We start from the raw sequence: 19,499 nt of genomic DNA, 5'->3' as shown, positions 1-19,499 counted from the left end.
TCATAGGTACAAATCTGCTGACAGATGCCCTTTAAGGTGGCAGACAACATGCACACTCAAGTGAGATTTATCAAAACTGATGTAAAGGAAAACTGCTTAGTTTCCCATAGCAACCAATCAGACTCCACCTTTCATTTTTCCGAGCTCCTTTGGAAAATGAAAGGTGTAATCTGATTGGTTGCTATGGGCAGCTAAGCCAGTTCTACTTTACACCAGTTTTGATAAATCTCCCACCTCACAGATAAGTACAGGTGAAGCATATGTTTATATGTTCTTTACCTGTCCATGCCACAAAACCACATCAGTTTGTGATAAACCACTTGCGGTTCTCGGGCATATGGTACACTAGCGCCCCCAGTGGCCACAATGTGAGTACCCAGCCTTATTCTTGGTCTAGCTGAAAAGTGCATACAATGCTTGAACTACATCTACTAGCCTGGAGCTCAGACTGCTATCTGTCCACTGACCTTAACAAGTTCCATCACAAGATACAGCTCGTTGGGCATGTCCATCTCCTCAATGAGCAGGACAATGTTGGGATGCTTCACTCTTCTCAGGATGGAGACCTCATTTTGGATCATGTGCTCCTGTTAATGAGACAATAAACACATGAATGCATACATTGAAGTGGTAAAGCAAAAAACGGACAAATCTGTTCACTTAACTTTAGTCAATTAAACCTTCATGTGTAGACGATACGATGTTTAAGGACTTGTTCACATTTAAAAATTAGAACTTTTTTGCCAGAAACAGCACAATTCTTGCCCACAGGTGGTGTCTGGTAATGCAGTTAATTCCCAGTCACTTGAACAAGGCTGACTGCTGTTTGAAACATTGAATGCAGCAGCGGCCCTGCAGGCTTCAGAAGCGGGTGCCGGGGAGCCAGTAAGTACAACCTCTGTGAGGGGCTCGGGTGTATGGGGATGCATTTCAGGGGTCGGATAATCCCTTTAAGCTATGGCCTGACACTCTTGAGTAGGGTGACCGTAGTATAAGTATTGTTCCAGTACTATGACAGGTACTCTCTCAGACATAAAAAATATGGTACGTACATACTCTATGTGGGTCACTAGCTGGGAAATGTGAATCCCATAGCTGATTAGATGACCATAGATGTTTGCTCTGGCAACACAGTAAAAACTGTGTGTGTGGCCTAAATTTTAGAGCTCTCTCCTTGAGGGCATAGGGCACTGTTTCTCCTTGTGGAGAGCAAAAGAACTCACATTAGCAGTCTTATAGACCATGCAATGCCCCCTGGGAAAAAAGGATATGCAGATTAAATTACATTATATAGACCAGCCTTTAAAGGTCTTGCAACATAACTAAGGATATCAGCCAAATCAAGAGCCTTTTCCAAAAGGAAACCGAGACCCATATGTACACAGCTGTTTCAGGGTTTGGTACAGAGCAGAGAGCTTGGGTAGTGCCAGGGAGTCTTAAAGGCTATGTACACCTTCGGAGAGAATTTTTTATGATTGCAGGTTACTCATTTTTGGCTAAAAGTAATTTTTTTCAATTGCCCTTTATTAAAAAATATTGAGGTGCTCTGTCACAAAGGGTTAACAGTTTTTTGCGAAGACAATTTTTTTTACATTAATAACATGATAACTTTATTCTCTTGGTCAGTACAATTATAGCAATACTGAATACATATTTTTTTTTTTACATGTTACCACTTTTGTACAATAAACCCCCACTTTTCTAAAGAAAAAATGAAACTGTTTTTGCATTGCCGCAACCCAACACCCTTAACTTTTTTTGCCCTACAGAGCTGTATAAGGGTTTGACTTTTGCGGGTTGACTTGTAGTTTTCATTAGTACCATTGTGGGGTACATAACACTTTTTTTTCAGTTTTATTCAGGAAACTCATGCAGTGTTTAGACTAGGCTGCCGTAAAAAGGCGCTGGCCTAGCCTGTTAGTGACTTCTGAAAAAAGGCATACAGAAAAGTCAGCAAAGTTTCAACTCTTGGATCTTTTCAAGTTATGTAACCCCAACTTTTCTATATTAACATAGCAGCCGCGGTTTACTGTATATATAGGATGTGTTCAAAAAACCAACAGATCGCAACGGTATATTGCATTATAGGAGAAATCATCCAAAAATAGTGGTGGATTCTTTACCATGGAGTGGACTCCTTAGAGTACATAGGATACCTCACATTAAAATTAGATTTCTCATAATGTTTACAAGACGTGTGTGAATTTTAGTCTGGTGCTGTCTCACCCACATTTTCTATAAATACAATTATAAATTGCAGTCCCATAATGCACTTCACTTTCTTTTTTCACAATAAGGAACATGACTGCATACAGCAATGGACTGGACCACCAGAGTACCAGAGGATCCTCCAGTGGGCCCAGGTTCTCATGCCATAGTGGGGCCCAAAGGTCCAGAGGAAAAAATTATTGGAGCGACTATTGGAGACATTAAATCGTCAGTAGGGTCTATTTCTTTGAAACAAAACAAAGATTTATTAATGATAAGGAGGTTGGGCTCTGAGAATAGTTTCTTGTGGGCTCAAGGAACCCCTATCCCTTACTGCATATGCTGCTATTATTATTAAATCCTTAAATTGTTATTAAATTAAATTATTAAATCCCTTCCTGGTCATACACCAGTGCCAGGGATAGTCTCTGACTCACTAGCTGTGTCCCTGGTTCCTGTGCTTATTGAATTGCTCGTTCCTCTGACCCGGGCTTGTCTTCTGATCACTCTCTGTCTCTCGTTGGTACTGCATTCTCCGTCTGGTTTTGATCTTGGCTTATCTTTTGACTACTCTCTGTCTCTCATTTGGTACTGCATAGTCTGTCTGGTTGTGACCCATTTACATATGACCCTGTTTTTGTCTTGTTTTGTCTCTTGGTGTTTGTCTGTCTCTGCATGTAAGCAGCGCAGGGGCTGTCGACCAGTTGCGGTCAGGCTGGGTTCTAGGTCAGGGCTCACTGTCCATGTCTGTCCCTACATACAGGTGTTACAATATGATAATAGATTTTACTTTCCTATAAAACACCCACCTTTCCTCGGCACTTGCTTTTATTGATGATTTTCAGTGCATATTCTCTGCCAGTTGACCTAGAAACAAAAATATAGAAATAATAATTTAAATAAAGCAACATTTTATAATTAATTGTATTCTGCATCAAAATTTGTCTGGGTTGTCAAGTTCGGGTTATCGGATCAGTGGGGGTTCAACTGTTGGCACCCTGCTCATAAACTGTGTGAAGGGGGCCACAGAACTTGCATGATCACTGCACCTCTTCATTTTTGGCACCTAGCCATCTATCTGCACACTGTCTACTTAGTGGGGCTAAGTAGCCGCATCCATCAGCTGATCAGCCAGGGTGCGGAAAATAAGATCTCCCCATGATCTCATATAGATAACCTAAGCTGAGGTTAGGCTGTCAATATTCTGATCCCAAAAAAACCTTACACCACCAATTAGGTGCTGCAGAATCATCCCCAAGTTTGCTATAATAATCCAAGTATCCATGAGAAAAATAACTTTTATTCAGTTATGCACAGTATGCCACTGAATGATTAAAGGGGATGTGCACGTTTTGGGGAGTGGGAGGTTGCAAACCCCGTCTCCTGGGCAGACCTGCAAAGGGAAGCATACCTACTGTACCGGCTCCTTCCCTTTCCGGCCTGCCATGCTGTGCTTGTTTTCCTGGATGTTAACTTCTCCCCTTGTGTAATGTGACCATTTGGATTTGACATGACGCAAAAGGAACAGTCACTGCTGTTGCCACATCTGGCTGCGGCGGCATCAAACCGGAAGTTGGAGAGTGCAGGAGCTGGGAGCCTGCATAAGGAAGCAGGTCTTCTTTTGGCAGATGTTAACCCCCCCCCCCCCTCCAAATGTGCACAACCTTTTTAAGTGTCCATTGGGCATTATTTCATCTTTGATGTTTCTTGTTTTTCCAGGTGCAATCCCATACCTTTTGATTGACAGGTTCTGGAAAGGTCATTTGATAATGCAGAAGTTGGGTAGGACTGCTATCGATAACACAGGACACTTCTGAGATCAAAGAACATTCAGGACACTTAATAGGATGGTTATCTGTAAATGTCACTAGGAAGGACCACCCACTAGACTCCGAAGCTCAAGACATAATAATAAGTCCTTAAATTTATGGCATTGTACGGGAAGGGTTAAAGATTATATACTGTATGCGAATCACCTACCTGCTATCTCTTTCATAGCTGATTCTATCGGTGACTGCAGCACAATTATATGATAATAAAACATAGTTCTATTCTTATTATTGCCTTGGACTTCTGCTACGTTCCTCTATAAGACTTTATACTGTAGCTCGGCATGCTCAGATTGGCTTCTATGTATAAGCACAAGCCCAGCACAGGCTCATCAGCAGGTCAGTGTATGAAGATATAAGTGATGATATACTACTAGCGAGTGAGAAAAGCTATTTTTTTCCTTCCACACATACTGGTTCCCGAAAAAGCAAAGAACATAGTAGTAGCCTTAATTATATTTGCTGTGCATTATTTAATTAAAATGGCATTGTTACTTGTAATTGTTATGTCCGCTAAGATTACCGCTGTTTCTTTCCAGCTGTGCCTAGATACAATTTATATGATTTTTAATAAAATATCCAATATCATTCATCCATTCGCTGAACCATGCAGCTGCTCCTTATTTTAACTCATGAATCATCCTGTGATAGAAGCCAGACAATAAGGAGAAATCACTATGCTAATAACCTTTATGTTTTCTCTCTTCGCAAAATTAATACACTTCATATGCAGCTCTGTAATTCATTCGCTACTATAGTGCAGACTAATGTACAATTCCTCAGCCTTTCCTGCTGTACATTAACGTAAAGCTACGCGTTGGCATTGTACAGTACCTCACTGAGGTCTGACTTTTTCCCACTATTCATCACATCAGTTGTATTGGTTGCACATAATGGAATAATTATAATGACCTTCTGAGTCATCCTAGACATTTTGAGTCAAGACCAAAGGCAATATTGTTTGATGAGTGAATTGTCTTCTGCAGAAATAATATTGTACAATGAATCCTGTATGGCTTAGTTTAGTTTGCAAGCATCTGATTTTATTTTAGATTTAGTTGATCAAATGATAAACTAAGAACTGGGGAATAAAGCAATCTGATTATGAAGGATGAGAGCATGATTGGTCCAGTAAGGTCTTAAAGGGGTATTCTGGTTGTAACAAGTTATCCACTATCCAAACGTACCCTGTGAGGTCTTTTGAAATGATTAGAGTGGCAATTTGGGTATGCTTACAAGCACCTGGCTATTTCTGGTAGTCCCAAAGAGATAAATCGAGTGGCAGTGTGCATACCCAACCTGCTGCTCCATTCATTTTGGGAGTTCCTGTTCTTGTGATCAAGGGGGTTAGGAGTCCGATCGCTAAGACCTAATAGTTATCCCCTATTCTGTGGCTAGGGGGTAACTTGTTACAACCGAGATACACCTTTAAGCTGGCCATCTACATAGGAGAAATGATGATGAACCAGACTATATTGAGGGATTATGTGACAATCAATTGTGTATGGGGACCTGCCATAAATTTGGGGAATATCCCATAGATGACAATAGGTATAGAACCCACACTTGGAACCCTCTCCTATGTGTAGAATGGCCCCCATCTCAGACCACCAGGAATGGAGAAGTGCCCATACATACACGACTCTCTCCATTCACTTCTATGGGTCTTCTGAAAACAGCTGAGAGCACAAGATTGAAGACATATAGCGGCAACTACAATAGTTACTGTTAGCTAGAGCTATCACCCAGAAGCTGGCTAGATCTCATCACTTCCTGTGCCTTAGTTGTTCCATTCTTCTACCATATAACCCTATTAGGTCACAGAGTGGGGTACCTGCTCAGGAGAAGAACAACCAGCAGCTCCAACTCTGGTGGCCGTGGCCAGAACAATGTATTAGATGGTTGTCCATTTCCTTGAATGGCTGTTCACAATGAATGATGGCAGAAAATTGAAGACGTGATGACGTAGGTGTGGCTGCGTCGTGCCTCCCTCCTCTCCTTCCATCCCGCCACGCCGTGCTCTCTCCTACCTGCCGGGCGGATCAGCTCCTAAGCCCTGGAGGTGTTGCACTCCGGCCCGACCTGATGGGTATCTGCGAGGGTGCTGTGAACACCGGATCCCTGGTTTGTGCTCCGTGGATGGATGGTGCGCCCGGCTTCCTCTGGCTCCTGCTGGTTTCTCCACCCTCCGTTCGTGCCAGGTTCCTGAAGGAGGTCTGAAATGCCCTGGCCTCGTGCTTCCTCTTGCTTCCATACTTAATCTCCTTTGCGCTCTGTATCTCCCTCCTCGATCCTCCTGCTGACAACCAGGTATCGGTGGCTCCCCATTTCCTCTACAATTCGTCCTGCCATGGTCTTTTTGATTCTGATACTGGATTTGTGCTGGCCCTGACTTGGATGAACTGTTGCGGTACTTTTGTTTAACATAAGAAGACCGGCGAGACCTGTCCATATTGGGCCTGTTGTTTTTTTTTATATAGAAGAGTATGACACAAATGAATTACATGGGAAAAATAATTCCCCCTGATTAAGGTGAAAAAAGTGGTCTTGTGGAGTAGCTAAGGTGGTGATAAGCTTAAGTAGGGGGGAGGGAACGGGAGAGAAAAGAAGAAGGAGAAAGAAAGAAAGAAAGAAAGAAAGGGGGGAAAAAGGGAAAGGGGAGAAGGAAGGAAAAAAAAGGAAAGAAAAAAGAGGAAGAGGGGAAGGCAGAAAAAGGAAAGAGAAAGGGAAAAAAAGGGGGGAAGGAGGAGGAAAGAAAAGAAAATGGGTCCTAAGCAAAACAGGTGATCAGTGGACTATTCAAAAATGGGGCAGAAGCCTCCAGAATTGGCCAAAATTGGTCAGTTCTTGAAATCTCCCAATGTAACTACAAGAGCAGGACAAAAAGGGATCCAAATGGTAAGAAAAATGCTGGACCTAGAGTGGAATAAGCGGTGGATGATTACTCTCAGAATGAGAAGGCGGAGAGAGAGGACGCAAATGGTTTGTCTATTGCTGAACCCGGGCTAAAAAAAGAAATCCTAGCCGTGGTTAAAAAAAATTGAGAATCAATACAAGATATCTCAACACAGCTTGGGGTAAATCAGTCTGATGTGATCCTGATAAGGGACGATGTCTTAAAGATACGGGACAGAGTTACAATTATAGAAAAATCTGTGGGGGTCTTGGAGAATGAAGCTAAAACATTTAAAACTGAAATCTCCACTCTGAGGATGGATTTTTGCACCTTAACTTGATTCCATTGATAAGCAAATTGTAGAGGAAATGGGGAGCCACCGATACCTGGTTCTCAGCAGGAGGATCGAGGAGGAAGATACAGAGCGCAAAGGAGAGCTGGATTAAGCATGGAAGCAGGAGGAAGCACGAGGCCAGGGCATTTCAGACCTCCTTCAGGAACCCGCACGAACAGAGGGTGGAGAAACCAGCAGAAGCCAGAGGAAGACGGGCGCACCATCCATCCACGGAACACCAACCAGGGATCCGGTGTTCACAGCCCCCTCGCAGATACCCATCAGGTCGGGCCGGAGTGCAGCACCTCCAGGGCTTAGGAGGTGATCCGCCCGGCTGGTAGGAAAGATTGTCTTGATTAAAATCTGACTTTCTGGCAAGACTCTTGATTACACAGGTTTGGTTCTAATGGAATACTTCAAGGCTGACTATATGTTTAAACTTGGCTAATAAGATTAAAAGATATGAGAAGATTCTATATAAACAAAGAAATATAGAGGAAAAATGGACTAGGCCTAGGGTATGGGGTATTTGGAAATTTTTATTTTCCTTGCCTTAACCCCCTTCTTTATCAATTTTTTTTTCCATCTCTGTTGACGGTGGGGATGGGAGACGCATCGTAAGGGGAGGGAGGGTGGGGGGTTGGTTAAAAGGAAGAAAATAAATAATAATATTGATATTAATTTGTATGGAAAACAATTGATTGGTTATTAATAAAATTTAGGAATTAAAAAAAAAAAAGGAAAATATTATGGCAGAAAATTGATAGGGGAAAGGGTAGGAAATCCAGATCTGCAGATAGCTGAGAGGGTGGCTCTAATCTAAGGACGGGTGGCCCAGATGGTACAACTAGTTCATGAACTACAATGCTTATTAGGAACGTTTTCGACCTTAGTGAACTTTGATTGGATGTTAAAAATCTAAATTTTCAACTTGAATCTGCAGGATAGTAATGATATAAATGGACTCAATGATAGATTCTACATATGTGTCAAAGTTCCTGCAATCCAAAGTTTCTACAATGCATCATTTATAATTTGTATCCATAGATAACAGGCACCGAGATCCCTTAGTGTCTCAGATTTGAATTTTGATTTTAATAAATTTAAATTGCTTCTAATATTCTCCACATACAGATGTAGCAGGGTTAACACACAAACTCTTAACTCAAATTTCTTAACTCATCGCATTATCTTGAAACAAAAGCCACTGGAAAGCAATTGAAGGTGTTTGCTCAACGCATTTAGTTTAGATAACACGTCTCATAAAGCATGTGTGTTAACTCTACTACATCTGTAATTACTGTGGAGGTTTGGCAATGTGATCCAAGTGTTGCTAGGTTTGCATTCTAAGCTGCTGTGAAATTAAGATGGGCTTATCAAATTTATATATTGTTTATTGATGCATCATTATTAAAAGGGGTTGTATGGGATTTGTAAAAAGGGTCTGTTTTTTGCCTCCCAAAACAGCGTCTGTCATGTTAATGGGCTATGCAGTCATTCTCTTTCACTTGAATTTAGTTAAGCTGAAATTTTTGTATTATTATTATTTTTTACTATTATTGGAAATTCTACCTTTGGCAAAATGTCAGCAAACCATAAAAAAAAATCACTATTCTCTCTATCAAGCAATAGAATACATGTCTTCTAATGTTAAATTATTAAAAGAAAAATTCCATGATCCTGTGTTCCCTATGCAGCTACCTTTGGTTGGTGTTTGCAAACACTTACCACGGAATGTCTAAAATGTATTTACAGTGGTTTTCCTGGACTTCAATTGTCACTAACTTTCACACATCTTTGCAAAAATTAATAGTTCTGGTGAACATCAGAAACTGTTGTAATATATCTTATCATAGAAAAATGCCTTGTTCTCTATATATCATCCTTTTGCTCCCCCTTTCCCTAAACAAACATTCACCTTGAATTTTCTGCTAAATCCCTCTTGATGTGTCCTCTGCTCACTGAAGGATCAGATGGTATCAGAAGTCTATGCAGAGGAGAGGAGTGAGTGGCAGTGACACAGAAGAAGAGAGACAGAACACTACTGAAGCTACTAGTAGGGAGCTTAGCTAATTGTGGTGTACCATGGGCCCTTCTGTCAGCGGATCAGTGGTGGTGCCAGAAGCCAGGCCTCCACCAATGTTATTGACCTATTCTAAGGATGAGTTATCTGTCTTTGAATGTTCATAAAACTCCACATAAATCAATAGAACGGGTGAATTTAAGAAACTTTGTAATATATCTTATCGATCTTATCAGAGAAAAATGCCTCGGTCTAAAATCATCACATATTTTCAACCTCCCCAATTTAAAACTAACTTTCTCTCTGACATCTGTTTATAAATTGTCTTGTCCAAGACAGACTGCCTGATCACTGAAGCATCAGATTATATCATCCCATAAATGTTTATGGAGAGGGGAAGGGGGAGGAGGGGGGAAGTGCAGAGAGACAAGACAGCATAGAAAAATGATTCAGCAGGTTCAGCAGCTAATAATAAGTGTTATATTTCACTAAATGTGTTTTTATATATATATATATATATATATATATATATATAGTGGGGTTTCGCTCTGGTAGATAGGGTAAGCGGACGTAGTACAGAGGCAAAAGACAAGTTCTTAACGCAAAACTTCAGTGTTTATTAACACTTGAGGCATATTCACAAAACAATGCGTTACTTTGCAGTCTTGGTGTTTACTTCACACACAATCGAAAGTACATCTTGGTGTTTGAGAAAGCTCGTTGGAAGAACAAGTGAAACGTTTTCAAGAAATCTACAGTACGTCCAGTTGCCTTGATTTATTCTTTACAGATATATACCATGACCTGGATAAATGAGAACCTTCACAGACATCTTGGTGTTACTTCACACAAATTGGAAAGTTCATATAAGACAAGTCACATTGATGTCAGTTCTGCCTCCAGCAGTCCACGGCAGGCTTTAGGGGGCCTGTTTCCTCGGCCCATGGGTCTCAGCCCTCCAACCTGGCACCAAGCCTCAGATCCCAACACAAAGATCCCGCTGCTGAGCCCAGCTGCCTATTTAAGGACATCTAGGTGCTGCCAAAAACCCGGTTCGCCAATTAAAATCCAGTCCGGTATTTGACCCCACCTGGCTGCAAATCAGCCCAGCAGCGCACGGTGGGAGGAAAATACCTGTTTTCCCAGACTATTCCCCTCACTGTGCCACAATATAGATATATATATATATATATACTTCTCTATAATGTCCTATACAAGGGTGGATCTAAGTAATTTTGCATTAGTAAAAGACAGTAAGCAAGCAGAATCTTCTGACTCCATGCATATTCTGTGGGGATACGGTATATGATGAGTAGCTAGTCTCCACTTACCAGCTCAGGGACAACTGAGAATAAGGCCTCATGCACACGGCCGTTGTTTGGGTCCGCATCCGACCCGCCAAAACAGATGCAGACCTATTCACTTCAATGGGGCCGCAAAAGATGTCCTATTCTTTTCCGCGCTTTGCAGACAAGAATAGGCATTTATATTGAAGGCTGTTTATGCCGTTCCGCAAATTGCGGAACACGCACGGGCGCCATCCGTGTTTTGCGGATCCGCGATTTGCGGACCGCAAAACACATCACGGTTGTGTGCATGAGGCCTAAGAGATATAGCCTGCAAAGGAGAAAACTGCTAAACATGCCATATACAATAATGGCCAGATATAGTGCTATCACTTATGTACAGGGGCGCTGCTAGGTTAAAACATTTGGGGCCTGGGCCCCTGATGTTTTGTCCCAGGCCCCGAATGTACTGCCTGCCTGATAGATACAACTGTATTGCCATCCTCAGGACGGCAATACAATTAAATCTAATGCCCTGCAAGAGCTGAAGGACCTGTGATGACATCACAGGTCATGTGATCAGTGCTAAATGCAGTAGCTGAAAAGGACCTGCGATTATGTCACCGTCATGTGACCAGTGCAGGAGAGGATGGCTCAGCAGTGAAGATAAGGCCTGAGAAGAAGCTGTGGTGAGGTCTGCTACATGAGGAGAGGTAAGGGAAGAGGTAGATTACTCAGTGTGAGAGGCAGAGCAAAGTTGGGAGTTGTAGTTATTTAACTGGGACTGTATGTTAGGGCTGAAGGGGGGGAGTTATTTACATGGGACAGTGGGGGGGGGGGGGTGATGTTATTTACATGGGACTGAAAATTGAGGGAGTGATATTATTTACAGGGCCCTGAATGTTAAAGGGGTTGTCCGGGTTCAGAGCTGAACCCGGACATACCCTTATTTTCACCCCGGCAGCCCCCCTGAGCCTAGCATCGGAGCATCTCATGCTCCGATGCGCTCCCGTGCCCTGCGCTAGATCGCGCAGGGCACAGGCTCTTGTGTTTTCAATAACACACTGCCGGGCGGTAACTTCCGCCCAGCAGTGTGTTCGGTGACGTCACCGGCTCTGAGGGGCGGGCTTTAGCTCTGCCCTAGCCGTTTTACTGGCTAGGGCAGAGCCAAATCCCGCCCATCAGTGCCGGTGACGTCACCGGGCTGCCTGTCAGCCCCATAGAGAGCCCCGGTACGTCACCGGAACTCTGAAAAATGCCTTTGCCCTGCGCGATTTAGCGCAGGGCAAAGGAGAGCATCGGAGCATGAACTGCTCCGATGCTCATGTCAGGGGGGCTGCCGGGGTGAAAATGGAGGTATGTCCAGGTTCAGCTCTGAACCTGGACAACCCCTTTAAGGGGTAATGTGATTTACATGGGACTGCATGTTGAAGCTGGCAGGGGAGGGGGTGATTTTATTTACATGGGACTGTATGTTGAAAGTGACTGGGGGAGGAAGTGATGTTATTTACATGGGACTGAATATTAGGTTGAAGGCGGCTGGGGAGGGGGTTATGTTCTTTACATGAGATTGTATTTTGAAGGCGGCTGGGGACGGGGTAATCTTATTTACGTGGGACTGTATATAGACAGGAGAGATGGTGTGATGTTATTTACATGGGACTGTATTTTAGAGGGGGCTGTAGATAGAAAGGGATGTTATTTACATGGGACTGTATATTGAAGGGGGCTGGAGGGATGGTGTGATGGTATTTACATGGCAGTCTATGGCAGAGAAGGGAAATAATGTTATTTACATGGGACTGTATGGTGGAGGGGCTAAGGAATTATAATTTTTGAGGACAGTAAACAGAGGAATATAACTACAGGGGGCCCTGCAGGGGGCATTATAAGTACTAGGAGGGATTCAGCTGCAAGCATTAAAACAGTAGGGGGCGATATAAATACTGGGGCACTTCAGCATGAGCATTATAACAGTAGGAGTCATTATAAATACTGGGGGCACTGTGGGGGCATTTTAAATCCAGAAAACATTAGGCGTTCTTATTACTACTGAGGGATCTATAGGAGGGACTTATAGATCTGCATTATTTCTACTAAGAGCACTGTGGGGGTCTTATTACTACTCAGGGGTCAGTAGATAGCTTTATTACCACTGGGGGAACAATAGGGGGGGACTTATTTATACTAGGGGCTCTGTAAGGGCATTATTAATACTGGAGGGCTCTTCACCTATGGGGGAACTCTTGGGGAGCATTATCACAGTTGGGGGCACTGTAGGGGGCAGTATTACTAATGAGGGCATTCTAGAAGGAAATTACTATTGGTGGGACTATGAGGAGCGCTATTACTATGGGGGGGCACTCATTTTTCTTCAGGATAGTATTTGGGGGTACAGAAAAATGAGGAAACTAAGATGTCTGTGTGTCACACTCTGTAGCAACGAGGCACAGCTGAGAGAAGTTGTACGGACAGAATGGAGAAGATGATGACAGAGAAGATCTACATCAGAGGAGTTGTGACCTGGGATGAACTGGATGCGAAAGGTACGTGCTGCTGCATAGCTGTATAGCTATAGCGGGCTTAGGGGTCGGTTGGTCGACTTAGAGAATTGGGCTATATGCATTGGGGCTTGGGCCCCGGATCTCTTGAGACCCTAGCAATGCCCCTGCTTATGTATATACATATGACAGTTTATTCTGAAAACCTGAACCAATGGGTAGGTCCTTTATACCACATTAAATCTGTAGATCTAAAATCTCTTCCATTTAATTAATCCAAAAGGATCTCATCTGTGAAGATCATACCCAACTGATAAATGGGAACATGTTTGTGCCAGTTTTTTTGGACTTCTGCTGGATTCAGATACATTTCTCACTCATTTTTATAAAGGTTTATGTAAGGAATATGTTGCACATGTGAGGAGGTCAGGAGCTGACTATTTTTGTAATGCTTTTCTGTGCCTATCTGTATAATTCAATGCTACATAAGGTGAAGGAAGAGATGTAGGAGGCAGATGGTGACAGGTCAGTGATTGCTAAGCCACTGATCACTTATCTCCTGTTTATGTAGGGTAAGTGGGCTGACAGGTGCTGATAATTCTCCTACTTCTTAATGCGCATTCAGACCCGCAGAGCGAGCAGGCAATTATTGGGAAGGAACGATGTGACTGTCTGCTCGTCAGTGGATGAGAAGAACTGCATTCACATACAGCAATCACCTCCACTGTATCAGTGGGCGGGCCTAATTAGAACGGCGCCGGGTTGTACCGGCTTGATTCTGGCTGGCTGGCAGTAAAATGCACGAGGGGGAAGGGGGGGGGGGGGACAGGGCCGGCCACCAATGTCGCCGCCGCTGCAGTGCCAGTGTATGTGAAGGGGCCCTGAAAAACGTATTAAAGAGGACCTTTCATGGGTCCAAATATTGTAAGATAACTATCTTTATATGTAGCGCGGTGCCCAGGGATCTCACTGCACTTACTATTATCCCTGGGCGCCGCTCCGTTCGCCTGCTGTGGCCCCGTTACCTTCTCCCGCGCTGTATGGTAATTGCTACTATCGGAACAGCAGGGAGGAGTCTGCCCTGTTTCTCCCTGGGCATTCCTTCTCCCTGGCTGTAGCACTGTCCAATCGCAGCGCAGAGCGTCACAGCCTGGGAGGTTTTACAGCCAGGGAGAAGGAACGCCCAGGAAGAAACAGGGCAGACTCCTCCCTGCTGTTCCGATAGTAGCAATTACCATACAGCGTGGGAGAAGGTAACGGGGCCACAGCGGGCGAACGGAGAGGCGACCACTGGATCCGCCAGTGCACTGTATGGGAATGAACGATGGCTTCCAACCATGCCAGTTATCAGAATTTTGCTTCAACATGATTTGGTTTTAAGCTAGTGCTGATTTATTATCAATGTATCTTTCCAATGGATGTACGGTAGCTTCCTATATCTGATACAGTGCACCAAATCCCCTGGTTCCCTTCATGCGTGATAGTAGTAAAAGGGTGTTTCAAGTTTATAAAGTGGTGGCATATTGATAGGCTATGTCAACCCTATGTGATTGGCAGGTGTCCAAATGCCAGGACCACCATTAGTCCTAGGAATGATGGTGCCACAGAACTGCTATAGTGTTGGGGACTCGACAATTTTTGGGTCCATGCAGTACAACAGAGGGGCCAGGAGCACTGCTGTGCAGGGACAACTTTGAAGGGGCACAGTGTTAAACCATGGCCCCATTATTTTGGCAGTGAGCGGATCCTATTTGGTAGCTGCAGGAAACCAGAATTTTGAACTCACCTCTTTGACCGTGTGAAGGGAGCAGTTCAGTTCTCGGCCCCATAGCACTCTAACAGCTGTAGTTTACTTTGCCTCTATGGTGAGCATACAACTGCCAAAAATTAAGATCACCAACAAGTATAGAAAACTGCTCACTTACCTTTCTATACATTCTTTAACTATGGCAAAATTTCCATCTCCTATGGTTCTTCCAACTTTGTATCTCTCTGCTATAGACACTGGTACCTGGAATTCTTCATCCATAATATCTGCAACATAGGTAAGAATACACAGCGGGTCACTAAACTGTGTAGTTAAAAATGTTCTGCCTTTATACCTAATCTATGTCCAGGCATCCATCCTAGCCAAGAGAGTAATTGCACAGTGCGGCCACCAGGTGGCAGTCTGGTTTTAGTATAGTTAGCAAAGCTATTTCTGCACCTAAAAATGTGACAAGATGTATTCTGGAAAAATACAGCTACAGCAACAGTAATACAGTAAAGCTCATACTCGTGTTTTGTGCGGATCCGTCATGGATGGATCCATTAAGATAATACAACCGTCTGCATCCGTTCAGAACGGATCCATTTGTAATATCTTTAACATAGCCAAGACTTGAACACCATTGAAAGTTAATGGAGGAAGGATTTGTTTTCTATTGTGCCAGATTGTGTCAGTGAAAACGGATCCGTCCCCATTGACTTACATTGTGTGTCAGGACAGATCTGTTTGGCTCAGTTTTATCAGACGGACGCAAGCAACGTTTTGGTGTCCGTCTCCAAAGCGAACTGATGCATTCTGAGCGGATCCTTTTCCATTCAGAATGCAAACTGATCCGTTTTGGACCGATTGTGAGAGCCCTGAACGGATCTCACAAACAGAAACCAAAACGTGAGTGTGAATGTAGACTAACATGGATCACCACTGTAAGGCCTCTTTTACACGGGCGTTGCAGGAAAAGGTGCGGGTGTGTTGCGGAACCATGCACGATTTTTCCGCGCAAGTGCAAAACATTATAATGCGTTTTGCACGTGGGTGAGAAAAATCGGCATGTTTGGTACCCAAACCTGAACTTCTTCACAGAAGTTCGGGTTTGGGTTAGGTATTCTGTAGATTGTATTATTTTCCCTTATAACATGGTTATAAGGGAAAATAATAGCATTCTGAATACAGAATGCATAGTACAATAGCGCTGGAGGGGTTAATTTTTTTTTACAATTATTTAACTCACCTTAATCCACTTCTTTGTTTTGTGCAAGAAAAAGACCTGTGGTGACGTCACTCCGGTCATCACATGGTCCGTCACATGATCTTTTACCATGGTGATGGATCTTGTGATGACCGGAGTGATGTCACCACAGGTCCTTTTCCTGCACACAGCAAAGAAGAAGACAGAAGAGATGCCGGCTGCGCGATCAAGTGGATTAAGGTGAGTTAAATTATTATTATTATTATTTTTTTAACCCCTCCAGCTACATTGTACTATGCATTCTGTATTCAGAATGCTATTATTTTCCCTTATAGAAAATAATAATGATCGGGTCTCCAACCCGATCGTCTCCTAGCAACTGTGCGTGAAAATCGCATGAGTTTACATTTTTTTGCATTCAGGACTTTTCCCTCCATGGTGCGGAGCCTCGGACATAGATGTGAACAAGCCCTAACCTACAATAGTATATTCAGAAGGTTATAACCTATTATTGATGTATACAGTCCTGTACCAATTTAATCAATTCACAGTATTATGTAGCTATCTCAGCTCATTGTAAAATACTGCATGCAGTGGACCATGAGGTAGGTCGCATCATGTAGTTTGGGTTCAGCATATGCAAAGAAAATTTGTCAGCAGAATAGTTAGATTTAGTCCTGTTTGTTTTATATAATCACTTAAAATGCCATTCTTTCTACCTTTAGGCTACATTCACACGTCCATATGGCATCCGTTTTTTTTGCGGATGCATTGTAAAATTTATTTAAAGAGACATCTTGGCCTGTTAATTACCACTGCAGCCATATAACCTGTAAGATCTGTAGAAAGTGCCAGCCCGTGCATGCTGAGAACTGTGACTAATGCACCTGAACTTAAAGGGGTATTCCCATCACAGACAATGGAGGCATATCACTAGGATATGCCCCCATTGATCTGATTGGTGCAGGTCCCACGTCTGGGACCAGCACCTACGCCGAGAATAGAGCGGGAAGAGTGGTGGCTGGAGGACCCCGGGGTCCGGCCACTGCAAATCGCTCTCCGCATACAAGTGAATGGGAGCACACCGCGCTTGCACGGCCACCGCTCCCATTCATTTCTATGGGGCTGACAGAAATAGCCAAGCCAGCGCTCAGCTATTTTCGGCGGCCCCATAGAAATGAATGGACGACGGCTGTGCATGCACAGTGCGCCCTCCACCACATTCCCCGATCCATTCTTGGTGTAGGTGCGGGTGCCAGAGGTGGCACCTATTAGACAATGGGGGCATATCCTAGCGATATGCTCCCATTGTCTGTGATGGGAATACTCCTTCAATGCTTCAGTAGAGAACCGTTTTGCTGCTGACTTGGCCACATCATTTCTACACTGCACCAACACCCTCAGCTGCCAAGGGAACACAAAGGGCACCTCAGCCAATACCAGGCAGGAGAACCCCAAAACTAGAGAATGCCCTGAAGGGTTGAAAGGTGCTCCCTTCCCATCACTGAGTGGCCAAGCGGAGAGTCAGAGTGAGTGCAAACTACTATATGATCACCCCTCTTGCTACTATAACTCCTATCCGCTCCTCTGCCCTCCTCCTCCTCAGTGGCTTGTGGCAATAGGATGGAACGAGCTCAACACGAATGTCACTGATGTAATGGCAGGTGAAATGCTATGTATATTTAGGTGGTATAGTCTTGTATCTTACCTTCCACTAAGAGGTCACCCTCATCCATGGAGCTGCATACTTTGGTGGAAGCTAATGAGGTAGAGGAGCCACTGTGCTGAGAGCCCTGAAACAAGCAAAGGTACAAGTTATTATATTGCTAGTTACATCCCAACCAGAGGAGGCGGATAAGACATTATTTTCTGTGCTTTTCCTTCTCTTCCAAAAAAGTCATTTCTCGCATGACTGGATTTTTGCTTCTGTAAATGTCGTAATGGTTTTTATAGGGATTAAAGTGTCACTGTGTTTTCTTAAAACTTTTGATATGTTATAGACACATACCAAAAGTTTTTATCACGGGGGGTCTGAGGGCTGAGACCCCCGCCGATCACTAGAATGAAAATATCACTCTTTCCCCTATAATGGAAAGTCTATGGGCCCATCTCAATTCCATCTCCTGCATCGATGAGAGAGAGCGTGAAATATATATACGCTTCTCTTGTCTTATTCTCGTGATTGGTGGGGATCTCAGCCTCACCCACCGATCAAAACTTTTGGTATGTCTCTATGAGTTTTTTGACCCTTTAAATTACAGTAGTTTAAAATGTTCTTTCTGTCGAAATTGTCCTCATTGTGAACGGTGTGGTTCTTCATCAATGAATATTTCTGGGAAAATCACTGGGAAATCTGAATCGCGATGCAGAAGAGACAATCAGATAGTAGTGAATGCTGTAGATTGATACAAACGGATACACAGTATGACTGGTTGTCATGGTTACAGTGTATTACTGTGCTTTATATAATGATATGTCTTGTATGAAGAATCCCTTTTAACATTGTGCGTCACACAGAGACTGCTTGAACGGGATGGTGATTGTGGGGATTGAATTCTCTACAGAAAGGCAGCCTTTCTGAACTGCATACAATGTATGGCACACATTTACTAATGCGAGTGCACCTATATTATGGCAGAAATTGCTCCAAAATTTGGCAAATCTAGGTTTAGAGAAAGTATTTTCCCCTGCCCGTCAAGGGGGTATGACTTACCAGGAAAGGGGCATGGCTTCAAACAAAAAGGAGCATGGTTTAATATGTTACATTCTGCACCAAAATTGAGTCATGATTTCAAACTAATGGTACTTTCACACTAGCGTTTTTTCTTTTCCAGCATTGAGTTCCGTCCTAGGGGCTCAATATCGGAAAAAAACTGATCAGTTTTATCCTAATGCATTCTGAATGGAGAGCATTCCGTTCAGGATTAATCAGTTCAGTCCCCATTTTTTGGCAAAGAAAATACCACAGATTGCTGCAGTTTTCTCTCCGGACAAAAATCCTGAACATATGCCGGAATACCGGAATCAATTTCCATTGAAATGCATTCATGCCAGATCCGGCCCCAAGTGTTCCGGCAAAACTTAACGCTTTTTTTCCATCCACACATGCGCAGACCATAAAATGTGTGAAATAAATAAATACTGGATCCGTTTTTCCGGATGACAACCGGGAAGACAGATCCGGTATTGCAATGCATTTGTGAGAGTCTCACAAATGCATCCATTAGCATCCAGATTGCCGGATTCGGCAGACCGTTCCGGTGACGGAACTGCCTGCCGGAATCCTCTGCCGCAAGTGTGAAAGTAGCCTAAGCCAACCTATAGTTGGTATAGAGTCAGAGAAAAGCGTCGGTCCCTGCACCACATGTATCCTCCAGCCTGAGCCCCTGAGATACAATTTGGGCATTTCTACATAGCTGGTCTAATTTTACTCCATCTGTATGCCTAGTAAATCTGCTCCAATAGGTC

At 43.4% G+C, this 19,499-nt stretch overlaps 1 protein-coding gene across 2 annotated transcripts in view; it reads right to left on the bottom strand.

The window, feature by feature from the left end:
• The window catches only part of DCLK1 (doublecortin like kinase 1), a 354,970-nt gene that overhangs the window by 59,537 nt on the left and 275,934 nt on the right, over positions 1 to 19,499 (bottom strand). For both annotated transcript variants that reach the window (XM_044286573.1, XM_044286571.1), the window contains exons 7-10: positions 17,740 to 17,824; positions 15,003 to 15,111; positions 3,018 to 3,075; positions 468 to 587 (exon numbers count right to left, since the gene is read on the bottom strand). In XM_044286573.1, the coding sequence (XP_044142508.1) occupies positions 468 to 587; positions 3,018 to 3,075; positions 15,003 to 15,111; positions 17,740 to 17,824 (372 nt within the window). The remainder of the gene's footprint in view (positions 1 to 467; positions 588 to 3,017; positions 3,076 to 15,002; positions 15,112 to 17,739; positions 17,825 to 19,499) is intronic.

Source organism: Bufo gargarizans, chromosome 3 (genome assembly GCF_014858855.1).
Source record: "Bufo gargarizans isolate SCDJY-AF-19 chromosome 3, ASM1485885v1, whole genome shotgun sequence".
NCBI classification, from domain to species: domain Eukaryota; kingdom Metazoa; phylum Chordata; class Amphibia; order Anura; family Bufonidae; genus Bufo; species Bufo gargarizans.
This window is presented reverse-complemented; position numbering and strand designations above follow the sequence as displayed.